Source organism: Bufo bufo, chromosome 7 (assembly GCF_905171765.1).
Source record: "Bufo bufo chromosome 7, aBufBuf1.1, whole genome shotgun sequence".
In the NCBI taxonomy this organism is placed as follows: Eukaryota; Metazoa; Chordata; class Amphibia; order Anura; family Bufonidae; genus Bufo; species Bufo bufo.
The window spans coordinates 18804259-18820956 of NC_053395.1; the positions used below are offsets into that span (position 1 = coordinate 18804259).

Sequence of the window (16698 nt, forward strand, 5' to 3'; positions counted from 1 at the left end):
TTTTCATAGTCATGAAAATAAAGAAAAGTCTTTGAATGAGAAGGTGTGTCCAAACTTTTGGTCTGTACTGTATATACTATATACACACACAATTTATAGATGTTCTAAATATTTAGTTTCCACAACTTCAGATGTAATATCCTAAGTGAAACCCATGATGTGTATTGAGATAAGTTTTCTATTATCCTGTGGATTGAGGGGGGGTGGTAACGTCACATAACGGGAATAACGCTTCTGTAGATTTGTCATGTGCTTTGTGTTTCCATTCCCCACTGTTTCCAAGATCTCTGCTTGCTGTGAACTGGTCCCGATCTCCATGTACATTTATTATATCATTGGTTTTTACGTTACTGTTTGCAGGGCAAAGAACAAAACGGTCATTCCCCCGAAAATCAGAGCAAAGGTAATGTGATTTGGTGACGATTTCTCATGAAGACACTGTGTCCAGATATTCGTTCAGTGACCAGAGATGCAAGGGAAAGATCCTGGAAATGTGGGGGGTGTCGGCCGGAAACTGTATGACCACCACAGGCATCAGGTTGTCTGCCGGTGGTCTGCAGATAAATAGCTCATGTCTATGGCCAGCGTTAAAGCCTCGATGAGCTGGTGTGCAGGATGTGCAGGCTGATGCCTCCTACCGGCTCTAGGGTCGGCCATGCTCATTAGGTAGCTTTCGTCTGAGCGCTTGTTTCTCTCCTGACCACCCTTATACACCTATGTGCGTAGCCCAGTCGACATGCGTCCTGCCAACGAAGAGGTGAAGACATTTCTGACCTCCTCCAGACTGCTCTGGCAGCGGCTTATCTTGTCCACGATTGCGGGGCCGTGGAATGTACCTACGGATGCGGACAGCACATGATGTGCTGTCTGCATCTTTTGCGGCCTTGTTGAAATGAATGGGTCCGCATCCGTTCTACAAAATCGTGGACCGGCTTCGGACCCAGAAATACCGTCGTACACCTTCAGTAGTTCAGCCGGCAGCTTTTGCCTCCTGACCTCTATGTCCTTACACATTCAGAAATGGGAATAAGCTGCTGAAGACTCCTCTTCTGGTGGTGGGAACAAGGGATCTGGAATGATGAAAGCCAGCAGGCCTGATCCTTCTTTACCCCGACTCCTGACATTGCACTTCAGTCTATTTTGCCTTAAAGGGTTTCTGTCACCCCACAAAACTCATATTTTTTTTTTGGGATAGTTAGATTGCTCATAGTGCGATATAGGAGAATATAATGCTCTTACTTACTTTCATGCGGCCGATTCTTTATAAAACGAAGTTTTATAATATGTAAATGAGGGCTCTACCAGCAAGTAGGGCGTCTACTTGCTGGTAGCCGCAGCAGCAATCCGCCCCCTCGCCGTGTTGATTGACAGGGCCAGCCGTGATCTCCTCCTCCGGCCGGCCCTGTCAGTAATTCAAAAATCGCGCGCCTCTGGTCATTCGGTGCAGGCGCTCTGAGATGAGGAGGCTCGTCTCCTCAGTGCTCCTGCGCCGATGACATCACCGAAAGAGAAGACGTCATCGGCGCAGGCGCACTGAGGGAGTGCTGAGGAGACGAGCCTCCTCATCTCAGAGCGCCTGCGCCGAATGACCAGAGGCGCGCGATTTTTGAATTACTGACAGGGCCGGCCGGAGGAGGAGATCACGGCTGGCCCTGTCAATCAACACGGCGAGGGGGCGGATTTCTGCAGCAGCTACCAGCAAGTAGACGCCCTACTTGCTGGTAGAGCCCTCATTTACATATTATAAAAGTTTGTTTTATAAAGAATCGGCCGCATGAAAGTAAGTAAGACTATTATATTCTCCTATATCGCACTAGGAGGAATCTAACTATCCAAAAAAAAAAAAAAAAGAGTTTTGTGGGGTGACAGAAACCCTTTAAAGGGGTTGTCTCATCTCAGACTTTGAGGCATATCACTAGGATATGCCACCAGTGTCAGGTGCAAGTCCCACCTCTAGGACCTGCTCCTATTTTCTAGAACGGGACCCCCGACGTGAGCAGAGCAGCCATGCTTGTGTGACCACCCTCAGTTCATTTCTACGGGACTTCTGAAAATAGCCGAGTGCGCTCTCCTTCACTTTCGGGGTACAGTTCTGGAGATAGGTGCGGATCCCACAGGTGACACAACCCCTTTACAAATGTTTTTCCATAAATTAGTAGTATGTAGGGATACATAACTGATAATGTATGATCACAAGGGCCCCAACTGCTGAGACCCCCGCTAATCGCTAGAACGTGTTGTGCTGTGAGAAGGAACAGGGGGACTTGTGGCCAAGTTCTCATGATTGGTGGGGGTCTCGGCAATCCTGTGTGATTTGTGGGAGGACGCCTTTAAACATCCACACACGGCTCCTATAGTCTCTTCTTACCAGTCACTGTCAGGAGCCCACTGTTAGGACCGCATAGAGGTGGTCATTAAAGGGACCAGATGTAGTTCCTTTAAGGATGATTTATCCTTTTGAAAAATGGTCACCTGCTTGTCATCGTTATCTGACAGGACTCTCCATCTGCTTGTGGTCATGTTGTGCTATCTCTTCCATTCTTATTATAGGAATCTTCTAATAAGCAGGACAAGAGCACGCCAGGCCCCTCTGCGGAATCCCAAGGACCTGCGGTCACCACCGCCAGGGACAGTACTGCCTCTGTTGCATTTGCCGGAGGGTCCTTGGTGTCTGCTGACACTCAGGACAACTCACTGGATGGAGATCTGATCCACAACCCTCCCTCCCTGGATGGTGTTTCAGAACACCTGACTGCTCTTTCGGGCAGAGCCTCCGGCCTGGTTTTTGAGTTTCCAGCCCCCTCAAAGTCTTCTGGTTCTGAAAAACCCATCATGGTGGTGGAGGAGAAGAAGAAGCCATGCCCTCCTTTATCTGCCATCATTACTTTACAGCCATCAGCACGGCCAGTTTTCCATAAGAAGTTTATGGCTACGGGCTCGGAGAAGAAGATGATGATGCCTCAGGTGTCCCTCCCAAAACCTGCGTCTGAAACGAAGCAGAAGGCTCTGTCTCAGCACCAACCGGGGCCAGCCAAGACTCAAGCTGCAAACCCGGTTGTGCAGCCCTCAGTGAATGTCTACCAAATGAGCAACCAAGCCACCAAGGGGAGCTTTACTCATCCGATCCAGAGTGGGGGCGCCAAGGTCTCCGCTCCTTCACCGTCACAGCAGCCTCTCGCCCCTCAGACCAAACCAGTCAAACCCCAGGGTATCCCTCCTTCCTCATCTCCTTCAGGTACCAGTCACAAGCCTGTAGTTCCTTTGGGATTCATAGTCAAGACTCCCAGTAACCCTGGCCTTGTTGGAACTCAGGTCTACAGAGCTATCAACAGACTCCCTGCTCCTCCGCATGGTAACACTAGTGGGCAAAAGCCCACCACAACCTTGAACCAACCCCCTACATCTGCCAGTCGTAACCCCACCACAACACTGAACCAACCCCCTACATCTGCCAGTCGTAACCCCACCACAACACTGAACCAACCCCCTACATCTGCCAGTCGTAACCCCACCACAACACTGAACCAACACCCTACATCTGCCAGTCGTAACCCCACCACAACACTGAGCCAACCCCCTACATCTGCCAGTCGTAACCCCACCACAACACTGAGCCAACCCCCTACATCTGCCAGTCGTAACCCCACCACAACACTGAGCCAACCCCCTACATCTGCCAGTCGTAACCCCACCACAACACTGAACCAACCCCCTACATCTGCCAGTCGTAACTCCACCACAACACTGAACCAACCCCCTACATCTGCCAGTCGTAACCCCACCACAACACTGAACCAACCCCCTACATCTGCCAGTCGTAACCCCACCACAACACTGAACCAACACCCTACATCTGCCAGTCGTAACCCCACCACAACACTGAGCCAACCCCCTACATCTGCCAGTCGTAACCCCACCACTACACTGAGCCAACCCCCTACATCTGCCAGTCGTAACCCCACCACTACACTGAGCCAACCCCCTACATCTGCCAGTCGTAACCCCACCACTACACTGAGCCAACCCCCTACATCTGCCAGTCGTAACCCCACCACAACACTGAGCCAACCCCCTACATCTGCCAGTCGTAACCCCACCACAACACTGAGCCAACCCCCTACATCTGCCAGTCGTAACCCCACCACAACACTGAGCCAACCCCCTACATCTGCCAGTCGTAACCCCACAGCAACCCTGAGCCAGCCCCCTACATCTGCCAGTCGTAACCCCACAGCAACCCTGAACCAACCCCCTACATCTGCCAGTCGTAACACCACCACAATGTCCACCAAAAAGCCCCCTCCCCAGAAACTGACCCTGATGGCTCCTCAAACCTCTGGAGGAGGAACGCAAGGAGTGGCCAAGTTACTGACATCCTCTATGGTGGCTGGAGGAGGAAATGCGACGTCGATCGTCAGTGTAAGTAAGACATTGGTTTACTGGGGGCCGGTAATATGATGACATCACTTTTCCTCATTGGAAGGGTTTTGGATTTTCATACTGATGACCTATCCTCTGGGAGTCGGACCCCCATTGATCAGAACCTGTGGATAGGTCATTTAGTATGAAAATCTCGGAAAACCACTTTAAAGGGGTTGTACAGGATTTTAAAAAAACATGTCCACTTTCTACCAGAAACGGTGCCATGCACATGCATAGGTTGTGTCTGGTATTGCAGCTTGTATTCATTGCATGAGGCTGGGCTGCAATTACACATAAAACCTGTGGATAGGTGTGGTGCTCTTCCTGGAAGAAAGAGGCCATGTTATTCTAATCCTAGACAACCCCTTTAATGCTCCGGCCCATGTAGCAGAGTTGAGGCGCTCAATGTTGTGTATGTTTCTTGTATCCCTTGCAGTCGCAGAAGGGCAGTGCAGCTCCCGGCTTGCTAGGCCCAGCCCCACTGACCATCCTGACCTCGTCTTACAAACAGAACGGAGTGAGGATGTCCGCACCGGCCGCGCTCGGACTCCTCTCCCCCATCAACACCTTTCCTTTGCACGTCGTGTCCTTTACCACTGATCCTCCTCCAAAAGCCAGAGCTTCGAAAGACGCCATTGTCACCGGGCCGGCCCCGGGCACCTTCAACCACGGACTGCCAAGGAGTAAGTACACTCGTTACACGGCATCGTAAGAATTGCAGTAATTATTTCTCAGGAATGGGAGGGGCTTCTTACATGGTGCAACGGGCGTGTCTAAAGCCATAGCCGACCGTCCAGCCCGTGATGAGTGCTGCTCTTGAAGAAGGCCTCGGCCGTTTAATCGCTGCATTACGAAAAGTTCTGCAACTTTCCAGTAGGCTTTGCATTTCAATTCCTCACCATTTTCAAGAGCTCTGCTTGCTGTCAGTAAATGGGGGACATTCCTCTTCAGATCTATGGGCTAAAACTTTATACCGTTCACTGCTGATGTAAAATTGCAGGTGGAGGTGCGGGCTGGTGCGTTGAAAGTTGCTGAAGTTTTGTGTTGACTCCCGGGGATTACAGAGATCTCTGACTATGTGCCCCCCCCTCTCTTTCCAGGTATCCTGGGTGGTCTACACACCAGCACAGGCCATCCTTCCACCCCCATCCCTCACCAGGCCGTATCTGGACACATGCAGCCAGCACAGACAGGTAGTGGCATTATGCGGGCCTCTGTGTAGGGAGGTGGGCCGTTCCTGGGCTGGGGCAAATGAGCACAGAAACCTCATTGTGATCTAGACAATTGCTGGGGGGAGGGGATTATTATTTTAGGGAGATGCTTTATTTTATGGTAATGTTCATAAATTAGGGTTAGGCGCTCCGACCGGCCTCGGTGTGGGGCGGCGCTCCGACCGGCCTCGGTGTGGGGCGGCGCTCCGACCGGCCTCGGTGTGGGGCGGCGCTCCGACCGGCCTCGGTGTGGGGCGGCGCTCCGACCGGCCTCGGTGTGGGGCGGCGCTCCGACCGGCCTCGGTGTGGGGCGGCGCTCCGACCGGCCTCGGTGTGGGGCGGCGCTCCGACCGGCCTCGGTGTGGGGCGGCGCTCCGACCGGCCTCGGTGTGGGGCGGCGCTCCGACCGGCCTCGGTGTGGGGCGGCGCTCCGACCGGCCTCGGTGTGGGGCGGCGCTCCGACCGGCCTCGGTGTGGGGCGGCGCTCCGACCGGCCTCGGTGTGGGGCGGCGCTCCGACCGGCCTCGGTGTGGGGCGGCGCTCCGACCGGCCTCGGTGTGGGGCGGCGCTCCGACCGGCCTCGGTGTGGGGCGGCGCTCCGACCGGCCTCGGTGTGGGGCGGCGCTCCGACCGGCCTCGGTGTGGGGCGGCGCTCCGACCGGCCTCGGTGTGGGGCGGCGCTCCGACCGGCCTCGGTGTGGGGCGGCGCTCCGACCGGCCTCGGTGTGGGGCGGCGCTCCGACCGGCCTCGGTGTGGGGCGGCGCTCCGACCGGCCTCGGTGTGGGGCGGCGCTCCGACCGGCCTCGGTGTGGGGCGGCGCTCCGACCGGCCTCGGTGTGGGGCGGCGCTCCGACCGGCCTCGGTGTGGGGCGGCGCTCCGACCGGCCTCGGTGTGGGGCGGCGCTCCGACCGGCCTCGGTGTGGGGCGGCGCTCCGACCGGCCTCGGTGTGGGGCGGCGCTCCGACCGGCCTCGGTGTGGGGCGGCGCTCCGACCGGCCTCGGTGTGGGGCGGCGCTCCGACCGGCCTCGGTGTGGGGCGGCGCTCCGACTCCCTGCAACTCTGCCAATTGGCTGTCTGAAGAGGCTGTGGCATTCCATGAGCGCTTAGGCTACTTCCTAGGCCTACATAATCCTGTATGTGCGGAACCTGAAGCGCTGCCCTGGTAAATGAATGGAAAGCCAGAACTGCAGTGAAGACTGACACAAGCAGAGTATTTGGCACTGGAGAGCAGGTACGCCTTGAATGAGCTGGCTGACGACCGCTGCCACTGGTGGTTGTCATCCTTTTTAAAAGCCAGAATACTGTATCATGATAGCGCTAGGATATGCCGTGAAGGATCGGCAGGGTACAGTGAGTGCTTCTGCCACTTGTGATCGGTTGGGGGGGGGGGTCACAGCAGTCGGACCCCTGCCGTTCAGGCATTGCATATCCCAACCCCTGTAAGACTTCACATGTGATTTGGGGGAGGGGTTTGTATTTTTATGACTGTACTAGCAGTTCTCTCTCTGTCCAGCAGATGGCGCGCACACTCACAGCAAGGGAACTGTGCCCTCCCAGATGAGACCTGGCCGACCGAACAACCCCTGAGGACCCGGGGGGACGTCTTCCCCCTGAACTGAGGACCTGACTTTTCCGTGACTCAGACTTGTTTTCTACTGGGCGGCAGCGGACGGACGCTGCAGCTTTTATATTTGTAGAAATTAGAACTTTTTTTTTTTTTTAATAGACAGGATTTATACCGCCGCGTCCGCTCCTTATTTTGTATACATTTCTATGGTGATGGCCGGTATATGCAGAGCTGACCTGAGTAGTAGGTACAGGTAGGTGGGCGTCTCTCCCATCCCCCTCTACGTGGGGGCATCACAGTGTGGACGGACACGGGAGGCGCCAGCAGTCTTATTAGCTGTAATTATGTAGCAAACAAATCTCCAATTGACATCAGTGGATGGCGGCCATTGAATATGAAGCAAAGGATTCTGGGAGGGAGAGCGTCACGGACCAAAGTCTTCCATGTCATGACAATCCACGAGACGGTTATCAATGGCGGGGGACACCCTGGAACGACATGCACTATGTGGTCGCCCCCCTAGAGGCACTGACGAGAACTATTTTTTAATTATTACTTTTTTGCAATATTTGAGAATTATGTGTTTTACCAGTCGTCGCGGGAGGCGGGGCTTCGCCGTTTCCTCCGGTCGTCCGTTTCTAGCACTCTGATGGAGCCAGGGCATTTCTGAGCTCAGCCTCTTGCACTAGTTTTGTACCGTTCTGCTGAGTTTTTCGCGCTTTTGCTGTGTACGATGGCGCGTGTGGCGGCACGACGCGTTTTTATAGCTATTTGATAGTGGTTTTGATACTGGATTCATTGTAGAAATGTACGTCCGAGCTTCTCGCTGCAGTGCAGCTCTATGGTGGAGGGGGGGGGGTCTAATCCTCAAACTGGAGAGCACTTAAAGGGGCTGTTTCATCAAAGACAACCCCCCTTCCCCCCCCCTCAATCAGGCGATCCAGCTCCCGAAAAACATTGCAGCTGTTTTTCTATAAATGTAATAGCACATTCTGCTGCAGTTTGTCGCAGTGTATCAGCGCAGCTATACCATCCTGAAGGCCTGGACAGGAGGGAGAATTTTCTTCACTGATACACTGTAACAATTCCAGCTGTTCGAGCCGGTCTAAGTGGCCGGTATTGGCCCCTGAATGTAAGCAAGGATCTTTCCATTGCCTGACTGCTAGCAGAGATCTTGAAATTGGTGAAGAAATGAAAAGCAGAAAACTTGACACTACGATTAGGCTCCATTTGAGTGAGGCCCCAGAACCCTTTAATATTCGCTCTTTGGGGTTCTTGTTTTCGACTCCCTCCTATAATCTTGTTTTAAGGGGGTCGAGGATCTGTCCTGATTGTTGGGGGGGGGGGGGGGGGTCAGGGTTGTTTCTTATTAAATTAGAAAAGCATAGCTGCTTTTTTCCAAAAACAGTGCCACACCTGTCCACAGGATGTGTGTGGTATTACAACCTTTTCCCATTCACTTCATTGGAGCTCAGCTGCAGTACCAGACACAACCTGTGGACTGATGTGGCACTGTTTTGGAAGAGAGGAGCCATTTTTTTTTTTTTTTTCTAATCCTGGAAAAGCCGTTTAAAATGAGTAGGTGTCTCCACTTGTCTCTTGGTTCGAGCTCCTATCTGATTACTAATACCAGCTGAGGTAAGGGATGATATCCATCTCCTTCTCTGCTGGCAGCACAGAGACAGTCCACTTCTGAGGTGAACTACTCCTGTCTGACAGTTTGCGGCCTCGCAGTTACAACAGGGTTGGCAGGCAGCAAGTCCCTAGTAACCAGTCTGTCTCGGATTACTCTGGTCTGCAGCTCAAGGCAGGAGTAGCAGAAAGCAGAAAAGGTTCAGCAATCCTGCCTTTGCCAGTCATTAGTAATCAGATTTTTTTCTAAGAGTAGGTGGATGGTGGATTTCATGAGGATGGCGATTTCTTTTTCTGGTTCAGATGCCTTGGAGCAGTTCAAATTGTATCTGTTGTATAAGTTTACATACCCTTCAGAGGGGTCGTCCCAAGATTTAAACTTTCACACTTGCGTTATTCTTTTCCGGCACTGAGTTACGTCCTAGGGGTTCAATACCGGAAAAAAAAAACGCTCCATTTATCCCCATGCATTCTGATTGGAGAGCAATCCGTTCAGGACGTCTTCAGTTCAGTCTTTTTGACTTTTCAGGACGGAGATAATAACGCAGCATGCTGCAGTTTTATCTCCGTCCAAAATTCCGGAACACATGTTGGATCCGAATTTTTTTTTTTTCCCCCATTGACATGCATTAATGCCGGATCGGGCCCCGAGTGTTCCGGCAAAACTGATCCGTTTTTGTGGTCTGCACATACTCGGACCGCAAAAAAACGTGAAAAAAAATAAATAAATGCCGGATTCGTTTTTTTCCAGATGACATCGGAGAGACTGATCCGACTTTGTAATGCATTTGTCATACAGATCAGGATCCTGATCCGTCTGACAAATGCCATCAGTTGGCTTACGTTTTGACGGAACTGCCTGCCGGAATCCTCTGCCGCAAGTGTGAAAGTAGCCTTAGAGGAAGTGTCTGATCGGTGGGGTCTGGATCCCCCCCAATCACGGGACTGGAGGTCCTATGACACTCCCCCTCCCCCGTTTGAATGGAGCCCTTTAAGTGCATATTCTGCTCACTTTACTGTACATTTTTCATATATTTTTCACCATATTCTGTTATTTGTGATGTTGGGTAACGATTCCACTTTTTTTTTTATTAAAAAAATATCAGCCCAACCTTGTGAAAAGTAAACCAAAATGCAAAGCTCTTCTATGCACCTGTGTTTCCTTGCGTATATATTACGGGCGAGCGTGTGTACTTGCATCTATACGGGTGTACGTTCTTTTAATACGGCATCAGTGGGGCTTGATTCTTAGCTATTCTGGAGTATCAGACGCTCCTTGTAACAGGTAAGGGCCGAGCGGCTGCTTGTCACATTGCACATTATATAGCAGCTTTGTGTCTGGATTCTTAGACGTTCTGGATCATCAGATGCTGGATTAAAGGATGTGTCAACATACACCCCCCTTTATGCCTATATTGTTCCCTGTGTAATGAGGGTCAGGGCTCAGTCCCAGGGTGCGGCATACACAGGAAGGTAAAGTAATAATCCCATCAATCTTTTCCAAATTTTTGAAAAACATTATTACTTTCTATTAATATTGTTTGAGGTTTTTGATGCCCTTTTTATTTAGAGCCGGATAGAGTAAAATATACTGGTTACTTTTAGACCCATCAGCCATCACAAGGTGGCGGCGGCCATGTTGTCTGCTGTCCAAATGTTCATCCATTTCATAAAGGTACTGTTGACTAATGCAGTGTGACCTAAGCCGGCAACATGGCCGCCCGTACCGTGTATAGTCATGAACATCTTGGATATTACATCACTTAAAGCAATGGTCTGCCCAAAGGTGATTCGTCGTCTTTTATGTCTACTGCAGGACCTCAGGGTCGGGGCAACGATTCAAAGCACATCGAGGAATCTTGTCATGCCCCGCCCCCGCGGATTTGACAGTAGCCATAACCTAGTGTAGCCTTTGATTTGCTTGTGTCACTAATTGATGATGCTCATACATTTCGCTTAAAGGGGGGACTCCCCCTTTAGCTTCAGACTTGTCCTACAGATATGTAGTCCTTGCAAAGGGTATCGCTTTACAGCTGCTGCAAAACGCACACACAAGTGATTGGAACCCTCGAAGCTCAGGGTTTTTTCCACGACCCAGTCCATTGCTCGGAACTTTAATTTTCGCTTGCCTGTCCTAACGAGATTGAGGTGAAGATGTAAAAAAAATTTGATTGTGGGGGCGGGGGAGTTTTATATGTAACTAGCTGGTGGGGGAGGAAATAAATTAATTTTTTTCTGAAAAATTGTCTTTTTTTGGTGTTTGTAATTTTATTAAGTCCTTATCCAGATCCAATCAAATCAGACCAATCATTCAAAACCACCGCATCTTTATTTAGCGTTATCATAAATAATACATTTTCCATATTTCCCTTTCCCCTTCAGAAATATATGAAAGACATACAGAAACCAGGATTTAAATGGTGGCCGAGGACCTCATCCTCTCATAGGGGGGTTAGTAAGGCACCACAGTAGATGTGTAACAAGACAGAGCATGAAAATGCTATCTAAACCATATACCAAATGATATGAAACGTGTGTGTGTGTATATATATATATAAATTTCTATTTGCTCTTTTATGGCATAAAGGAGAACGCCTCTGTGGTTTGGCTTTATACTACCAACTCCACTTTTCAGCGCTTGTTCCTTTTAACAATGCTTTCTTTGGTGCTTTGGCTTGAGAATATCCTATTACAACAGAGAATGCTTTGATATTGGACAGGGCAGCAGTTTGATACCTTCCATAAAGTTGTGCTGGTTAATCTGACAGCGACCTCTGTAGCTCTTGTAGAATGGTTTTCAGTCTCTGCAGAAGATGCTCCAGTACTGATGGAAGGTCCTACATGACTCATTTGATTTGTAAAGAGACCCACCCGTGCCTTCAAGTTTGGAGAGCATTATGGCAAAATATCTCCTCCATGTGGGTCAACCAAGGATAACAGAAGCATAGAGGTTCTGCTATTGAAGGAAAAGGGCAGCTATAACTGGTTTAAAGTCTATGTCAAGACCGCAGAGTGCGGCCCCACAGCCATCCCTAAAGATTACTTCTTTCCAGAAACCAAGGCTGCAATTTCCTGGATGGACATCTCTTTGTTGAGGTAACTTTCATACTGACGTTTGGTGATACGCCCACTCTTCAAGGCATCTTCAATGTCAAACTTCCTGCCTGACTTCCTGTCGTGGATCACAGAGGAGTCACCATTTGGCCCCTTGATGGTGGTTTCTTCCCAGTCACATTCTTGACTTTGTAAGTTGACAAACATCTTCCAGTCAATGAGACCCAACCTACGAGCTTCTTCTGGTGACATCTCCCTACCAGTATCAGGATCGATAACAACAATGGATCGACGTAGATGGTTCTCTCTCTGTTCCCGCTTGATTTGCATGGTTTCAAGACGTTTCTGAAGCTGTTCAATTTCTGCATCTTTATCCCGAGAGATTTTCTTCAGTCCCTGCAGCTCATTTTCCAGGGCAGATAAGCGGGAGTCTAGATTGATACCACTATCCACCTGAGTTAAGCTTCTCAGACCCTGTGCCTCTTTTATTGTAATCTCAATCTCAGACCGCAAGTGGCGGGTCTCCAGCTGAAGACTTTGCTTCTCCATCTGTAGTTTGTGGACTTCTTCCCGCAGATATTCCAGTTCCTTGTTTGATTTGGAGTTGCTAAACTCTACCTCTGACAGCTGAGCTTGCAGACGTTCAGCATTGGATTCAGATTCCATTCTGCGCTTGCCCTCTTCATCCAACGTGGCCTTCAGTCTTTTTATTTCCTGTTCTGTTTCTGGGTCCTTCTCGACCTCTATTTTTTCTGAGAAGACAACTTTCTCCTTCACCTCCATCTTCTCCAGGGTTACAAGCTTATTCTTGAGTGCATCCAGCTCAGTCTCAAGCATTTGCCTCCTGTGTTTTTCTTCTTCCACTTGAAGTTTCAGCAAATTGTGTTCCTTCTCTTGCTGGGGGTCTTGTTGTAAGACTACCTTTTGCTTCAAAGTTACCTTTTCTTTAGTTTCGATCTCCCTTTGTTCCAGCTCATTCAACCGGATTTTAAGACGTTGGATTTCTAGCTCTGCCTCACGTCTAGCCTGTCTCTCTCTTTCTAGTTCCTCCAGCTGACGCTCAAGCTCGGATTTCCTCCACTGCAACTGCCGCAGCTCTTCTTGTAGTTGATCCTTTTGCTTCAACTCGCTTTGAATATTGTTTGAGAAACTGTTCAACTCAGACTTCAGTACTGGATCTTCTTCATATCTTACAACCTCCTGTTGTACCAACTTCTCCCTTACTTGTGAGAGCTCTCTTTCTTTCTGTCTGATTTTGTCTTCTTGAGTCATTTTTTCACGTTCAAGATCTAAGCGCTTCTTCTGCTCTTCAGCCAACTTGGATCTCAAGGTTTCTACCTCATTCTTGGTGGCAGAGTCTTCACGATATTGCAGAACCTCCTGAACTACCTCCTTAATCTGTACTTGGGGTTTGGTATCAATCCAACCCTGTATCTCTTGTTTTAATTGAGTGATCTCTAGCTCTGATCGTTCTACTATTCTTGTCTTCTCCAAGATTTCCTCTCGAAGTCTTTCCAGCTCTGCTATGATGTCTGGATCAGTCTTGTGTTTAATGACTTCTTTTGTTACTTCTTTCACTGTTACTTGTGGGCCACGTGCTTTTATGGCTGATAGCTCATTCTGGAGAACTTTTACTTGCTCTTCAGCAGCTCGGTACTTCCTTTCTTGCTCAGTCAGTTCAAGGCGTAAATTGGCTAACTCGCTCTCAGCCTTAGGATCTGGCCGAATAATCTCGCGGACTTTCTCCTGGACAATAACTTTAGAGTTTTCGTCTTCTAAGATGCCTATCTTACGAATCAACTCATTCTTCTCACGCTGGGCTGTACGTATCTTTGATGTCTCATCTTCATACAGCCTGCGAAGATCAGATACCTCTCTTTCACTGGCATGATCCTTTTCTACCTTCAACACTTCCTTTACTGTGATTTTGCCTTCAGCCATGGCTCGCTCTTTTTCTAAACGCTTCAGTTTCTCTTGGAGCAACCGTAGTTCCTCCTCTTCTTTCTGACACTGAGAACTCTCTCTTTGCATGTTCTCTTGAAGTGTCCTGTATTCGGAGGCTAGCTGAGGATCGTTTTGGAGTTTTACCACTTCTTTCTCTGTCACTTTCTCTTGAGGCTTGTTCTTCTCTTTTGTCAAGATGAGTATGTGCTCCCTCAAGTTGACTATCTCGTTTTGCTTTGCCCCTTTTTGCCTGTTCATCTCCTCAAACTCTTCTTTGAGTCTTAAGAACTCTTCTTGCTGCTCTTTGTCTTTTTCAATCCTCAAGACTTCCTTTACTATATATTGCTGTCCACCTTCCTTCTGCTCGTATTCCAGCGATCGTATCTTGATCCGCAAGGAGTCCAATTCATCCTGCAAAGACTTATTTTGGCGCTGTTCTTCTGAAACCTTTTCAAGGACCTTGTGGTACTCTTCCTCCAGTTGGGGATCTGGTACCTTTTTCAGGACCTCTTTCTTGACTATGGTCTCCTGAGGTTTTTGATTCTGAAGGAAGATGATCTCTTCCTGAGAGCTTCTGATCTCTGATTCCAATTGGTGACGACGCTGGACTTCATCATCTAACATATTTTTGATTTTCCAGGTCTCTTCAGCAGGCTTCTCTGAACGGTTCATCTGGACTGACTGTTGTTGCACTTCCACCTCAGGTTGCTGTGGATACAACGTATATTGCATGGTAAGTGATAAGGCATTTATTACATCGTCTTAAATTCTTACACCATCGAAAACGTCATGGAGAAACATAGATGGTTTAAATTGTTGCACATCTTACCTGGCGTAAGAGGCTTTGCGCAAACTCCAGTGTCTGCAGCCTTTGTTTATTGACAGCGCTGGCCTCTGTGAATCTAGCAGATAAATCGGCCTCCTGCAAGAACAAGAAAATAGTTGGGATTAATCTTTATTGGTCCAATAGCATCATCAATCATCAACTGTTGCTTCACCTGTAGTATACCACGACCTGATTCGGAACCCCTCATTCAGGCTCCAAAATCATATCCACATAATCCACTCAGTCGTATTAGTCTTTTTCAAAAGGTTATTCTTGAGGTATAAATAATACTCACTCATTTTGAAGCTTTGCTTGTTTTTTTCAATCCTTTTATTCATATAAATAAATCGCTATAATGCATAGTAATCCTGAGAGCGCTGAACTGATTGCTACCCCATCCTGCGCGACGTTTCGGGGGTCATGCCCCCTTAATCATGCATGAGTGGATCCAATAGCATCTTCTCATAGCCTGCAGAAATGTAAACGATGCTCGCCCCCCCCCCCCCCCCCCATCCCATCCAAGAAAATAATTGTGCCTAAGATCTCAACGCACCTCTTCCTTCACTTTGTTTGCTGGAGACAGCACCCTGGACCTCCTGGTGTAGGTATTCCTGCGGTTCTCCATATCCAAAACAGACCTCAGCTTCTCTGAATCGAGCTCATAATCCTAACATAAAGAAAAAAGAGCAATGTGTAAATTTGCATGCTCATACGTATATAACCATGTAACTAAAATCTTCACCTATATTGTCTTGTCTGACTCCATTCTGGCAATTTTAGATATCTAATGCCCATAAGACCAAGTATCTCAAGCCAAGACCACAAAGTATTGCATCAGTGTCCACCTAACTGGCTACCAAGCTTAAGGTAGTATAGTGTGAATGAAATCACGATCCAGGAGAACTTACCTTCACTGCTTGTTTTTTTTTTAAATCAGATATTTCTTTATTAACATTTTCCAGTCTTATTTTATCACATTAACATGATATTTTGTAGACCACAGATGTATACATTATCTGTCATATATAGTATATAATATATACATTCTATTACACATATCTACATAGGACATGGCATAAATCCACATATAGCCTCTGGTATCAAAAGTATCTTCAATGTGAGTACAATTATCCATCCTAAACAAATAAACCCATACCTCCCCCCCCCCCCCCCCCCCTCCCTAATCCCTTTAAGGCAGGACACACTCCTAAAACATCTTCCTTAGTCATCACTCTCGGGGTGTCGGCACCACATTACTCTTAACCTCTTAAGGACATAGGGCGTACAGGTACGCCCTTGTGCCCTGGTACTTAAGGACACAGGGCGTACATGTACGCCCTGTGTATTTTCGATCACTGCCGTGCGGCTGGCAGTGATCGGAACCCGGTGCCTGCTCAAATCATTGAGCAGGCACCTAGGCTAAATGCGCGGGGGGGTCCCGTGACCCCCCCATGTCGGCGATCGCGGCAAACCGCAGGTCAATTCAGACCTGCGGTTTGCTGCGATTTCTGAAGTTTCTGGTCCCCGCAGTCCCTGACCGCAGGGATCAGAAACTTTATATGCCAAAAAAAAAGTTTTATTTTGCCCCCCCTGCACCCCCGAATGATTTTTATGGTGGCGGGAGGTGCAGGGGGAGGGTTGCGGGCGGTGTGGGCGGTGCGGGAGGCGGGCGGTGCGGCAGGCGGGATCGCGATCCCCCGCCCGCCTCCCCTTGTATAATCGTTGGTGTCTAGTGGGGATACCAGGGTGCCAGCACATTGCTGGCACCCTGGTATAAACGGCTGACATCTGCGATGCGATGTCAGCCGTTTAACCCTTTCCATACAGCGGTCCGTACGGACCGCTGTATGGAAAAGGTTAACAGCGCAGGGAGCTCCCTCCCTCTCCCATCGGGGGGCTGCTGTGCCTTTGCAGCCCCCCGATGGGGAGGGAGAGAGCCCCCAGAGAGCCCCCCGAGAGATCCCCTCCTTACCCTTCCCCGTCTGTGAAGTTCTGAGCAGTACTGAGCAGACGGGGAAGGTTCCCATGGCAACAGGACG

At 49.4% G+C, this 16698-nt stretch overlaps 2 protein-coding genes across 3 annotated transcripts in view; one reads left to right on the plus strand and one right to left on the minus strand.

Annotated features, from left to right (window-relative positions):
• The window catches only part of UBN1 (ubinuclein 1), a 32903-nt gene extending 23632 nt beyond the window's left edge, over nucleotides 1-9271 (plus strand). Inside the window, exons 14-18 of one of the 2 annotated variants that reach the window (XM_040439919.1) lie at nucleotides 361-403; nucleotides 2551-4419; nucleotides 4859-5105; nucleotides 5523-5615; nucleotides 7150-9271. In XM_040439919.1, coding sequence (XP_040295853.1) covers nucleotides 361-403; nucleotides 2551-4419; nucleotides 4859-5105; nucleotides 5523-5615; nucleotides 7150-7223 — 2326 coding nt within the window. In that variant the 3' untranslated portion in view covers nucleotides 7224-9271. The remainder of the gene's footprint in view (nucleotides 1-360; nucleotides 404-2550; nucleotides 4420-4858; nucleotides 5106-5522; nucleotides 5616-7149) is intronic. The other variant, XM_040439920.1, reaches the window with a different exon arrangement.
• A 1874-nt stretch (nucleotides 9272-11145) lies between these two features.
• PPL (periplakin) overlaps nucleotides 11146-16698 on the minus strand; it is a 53134-nt gene continuing 47581 nt past the window's right edge. The window contains exons 20-22 of the mRNA XM_040439918.1: nucleotides 15213-15326; nucleotides 14663-14755; nucleotides 11146-14541 (exon numbers count right to left, since the gene is read on the minus strand). Coding sequence (XP_040295852.1) covers nucleotides 11875-14541; nucleotides 14663-14755; nucleotides 15213-15326 — 2874 coding nt within the window. The 3' untranslated portion in view covers nucleotides 11146-11874. The remainder of the gene's footprint in view (nucleotides 14542-14662; nucleotides 14756-15212; nucleotides 15327-16698) is intronic.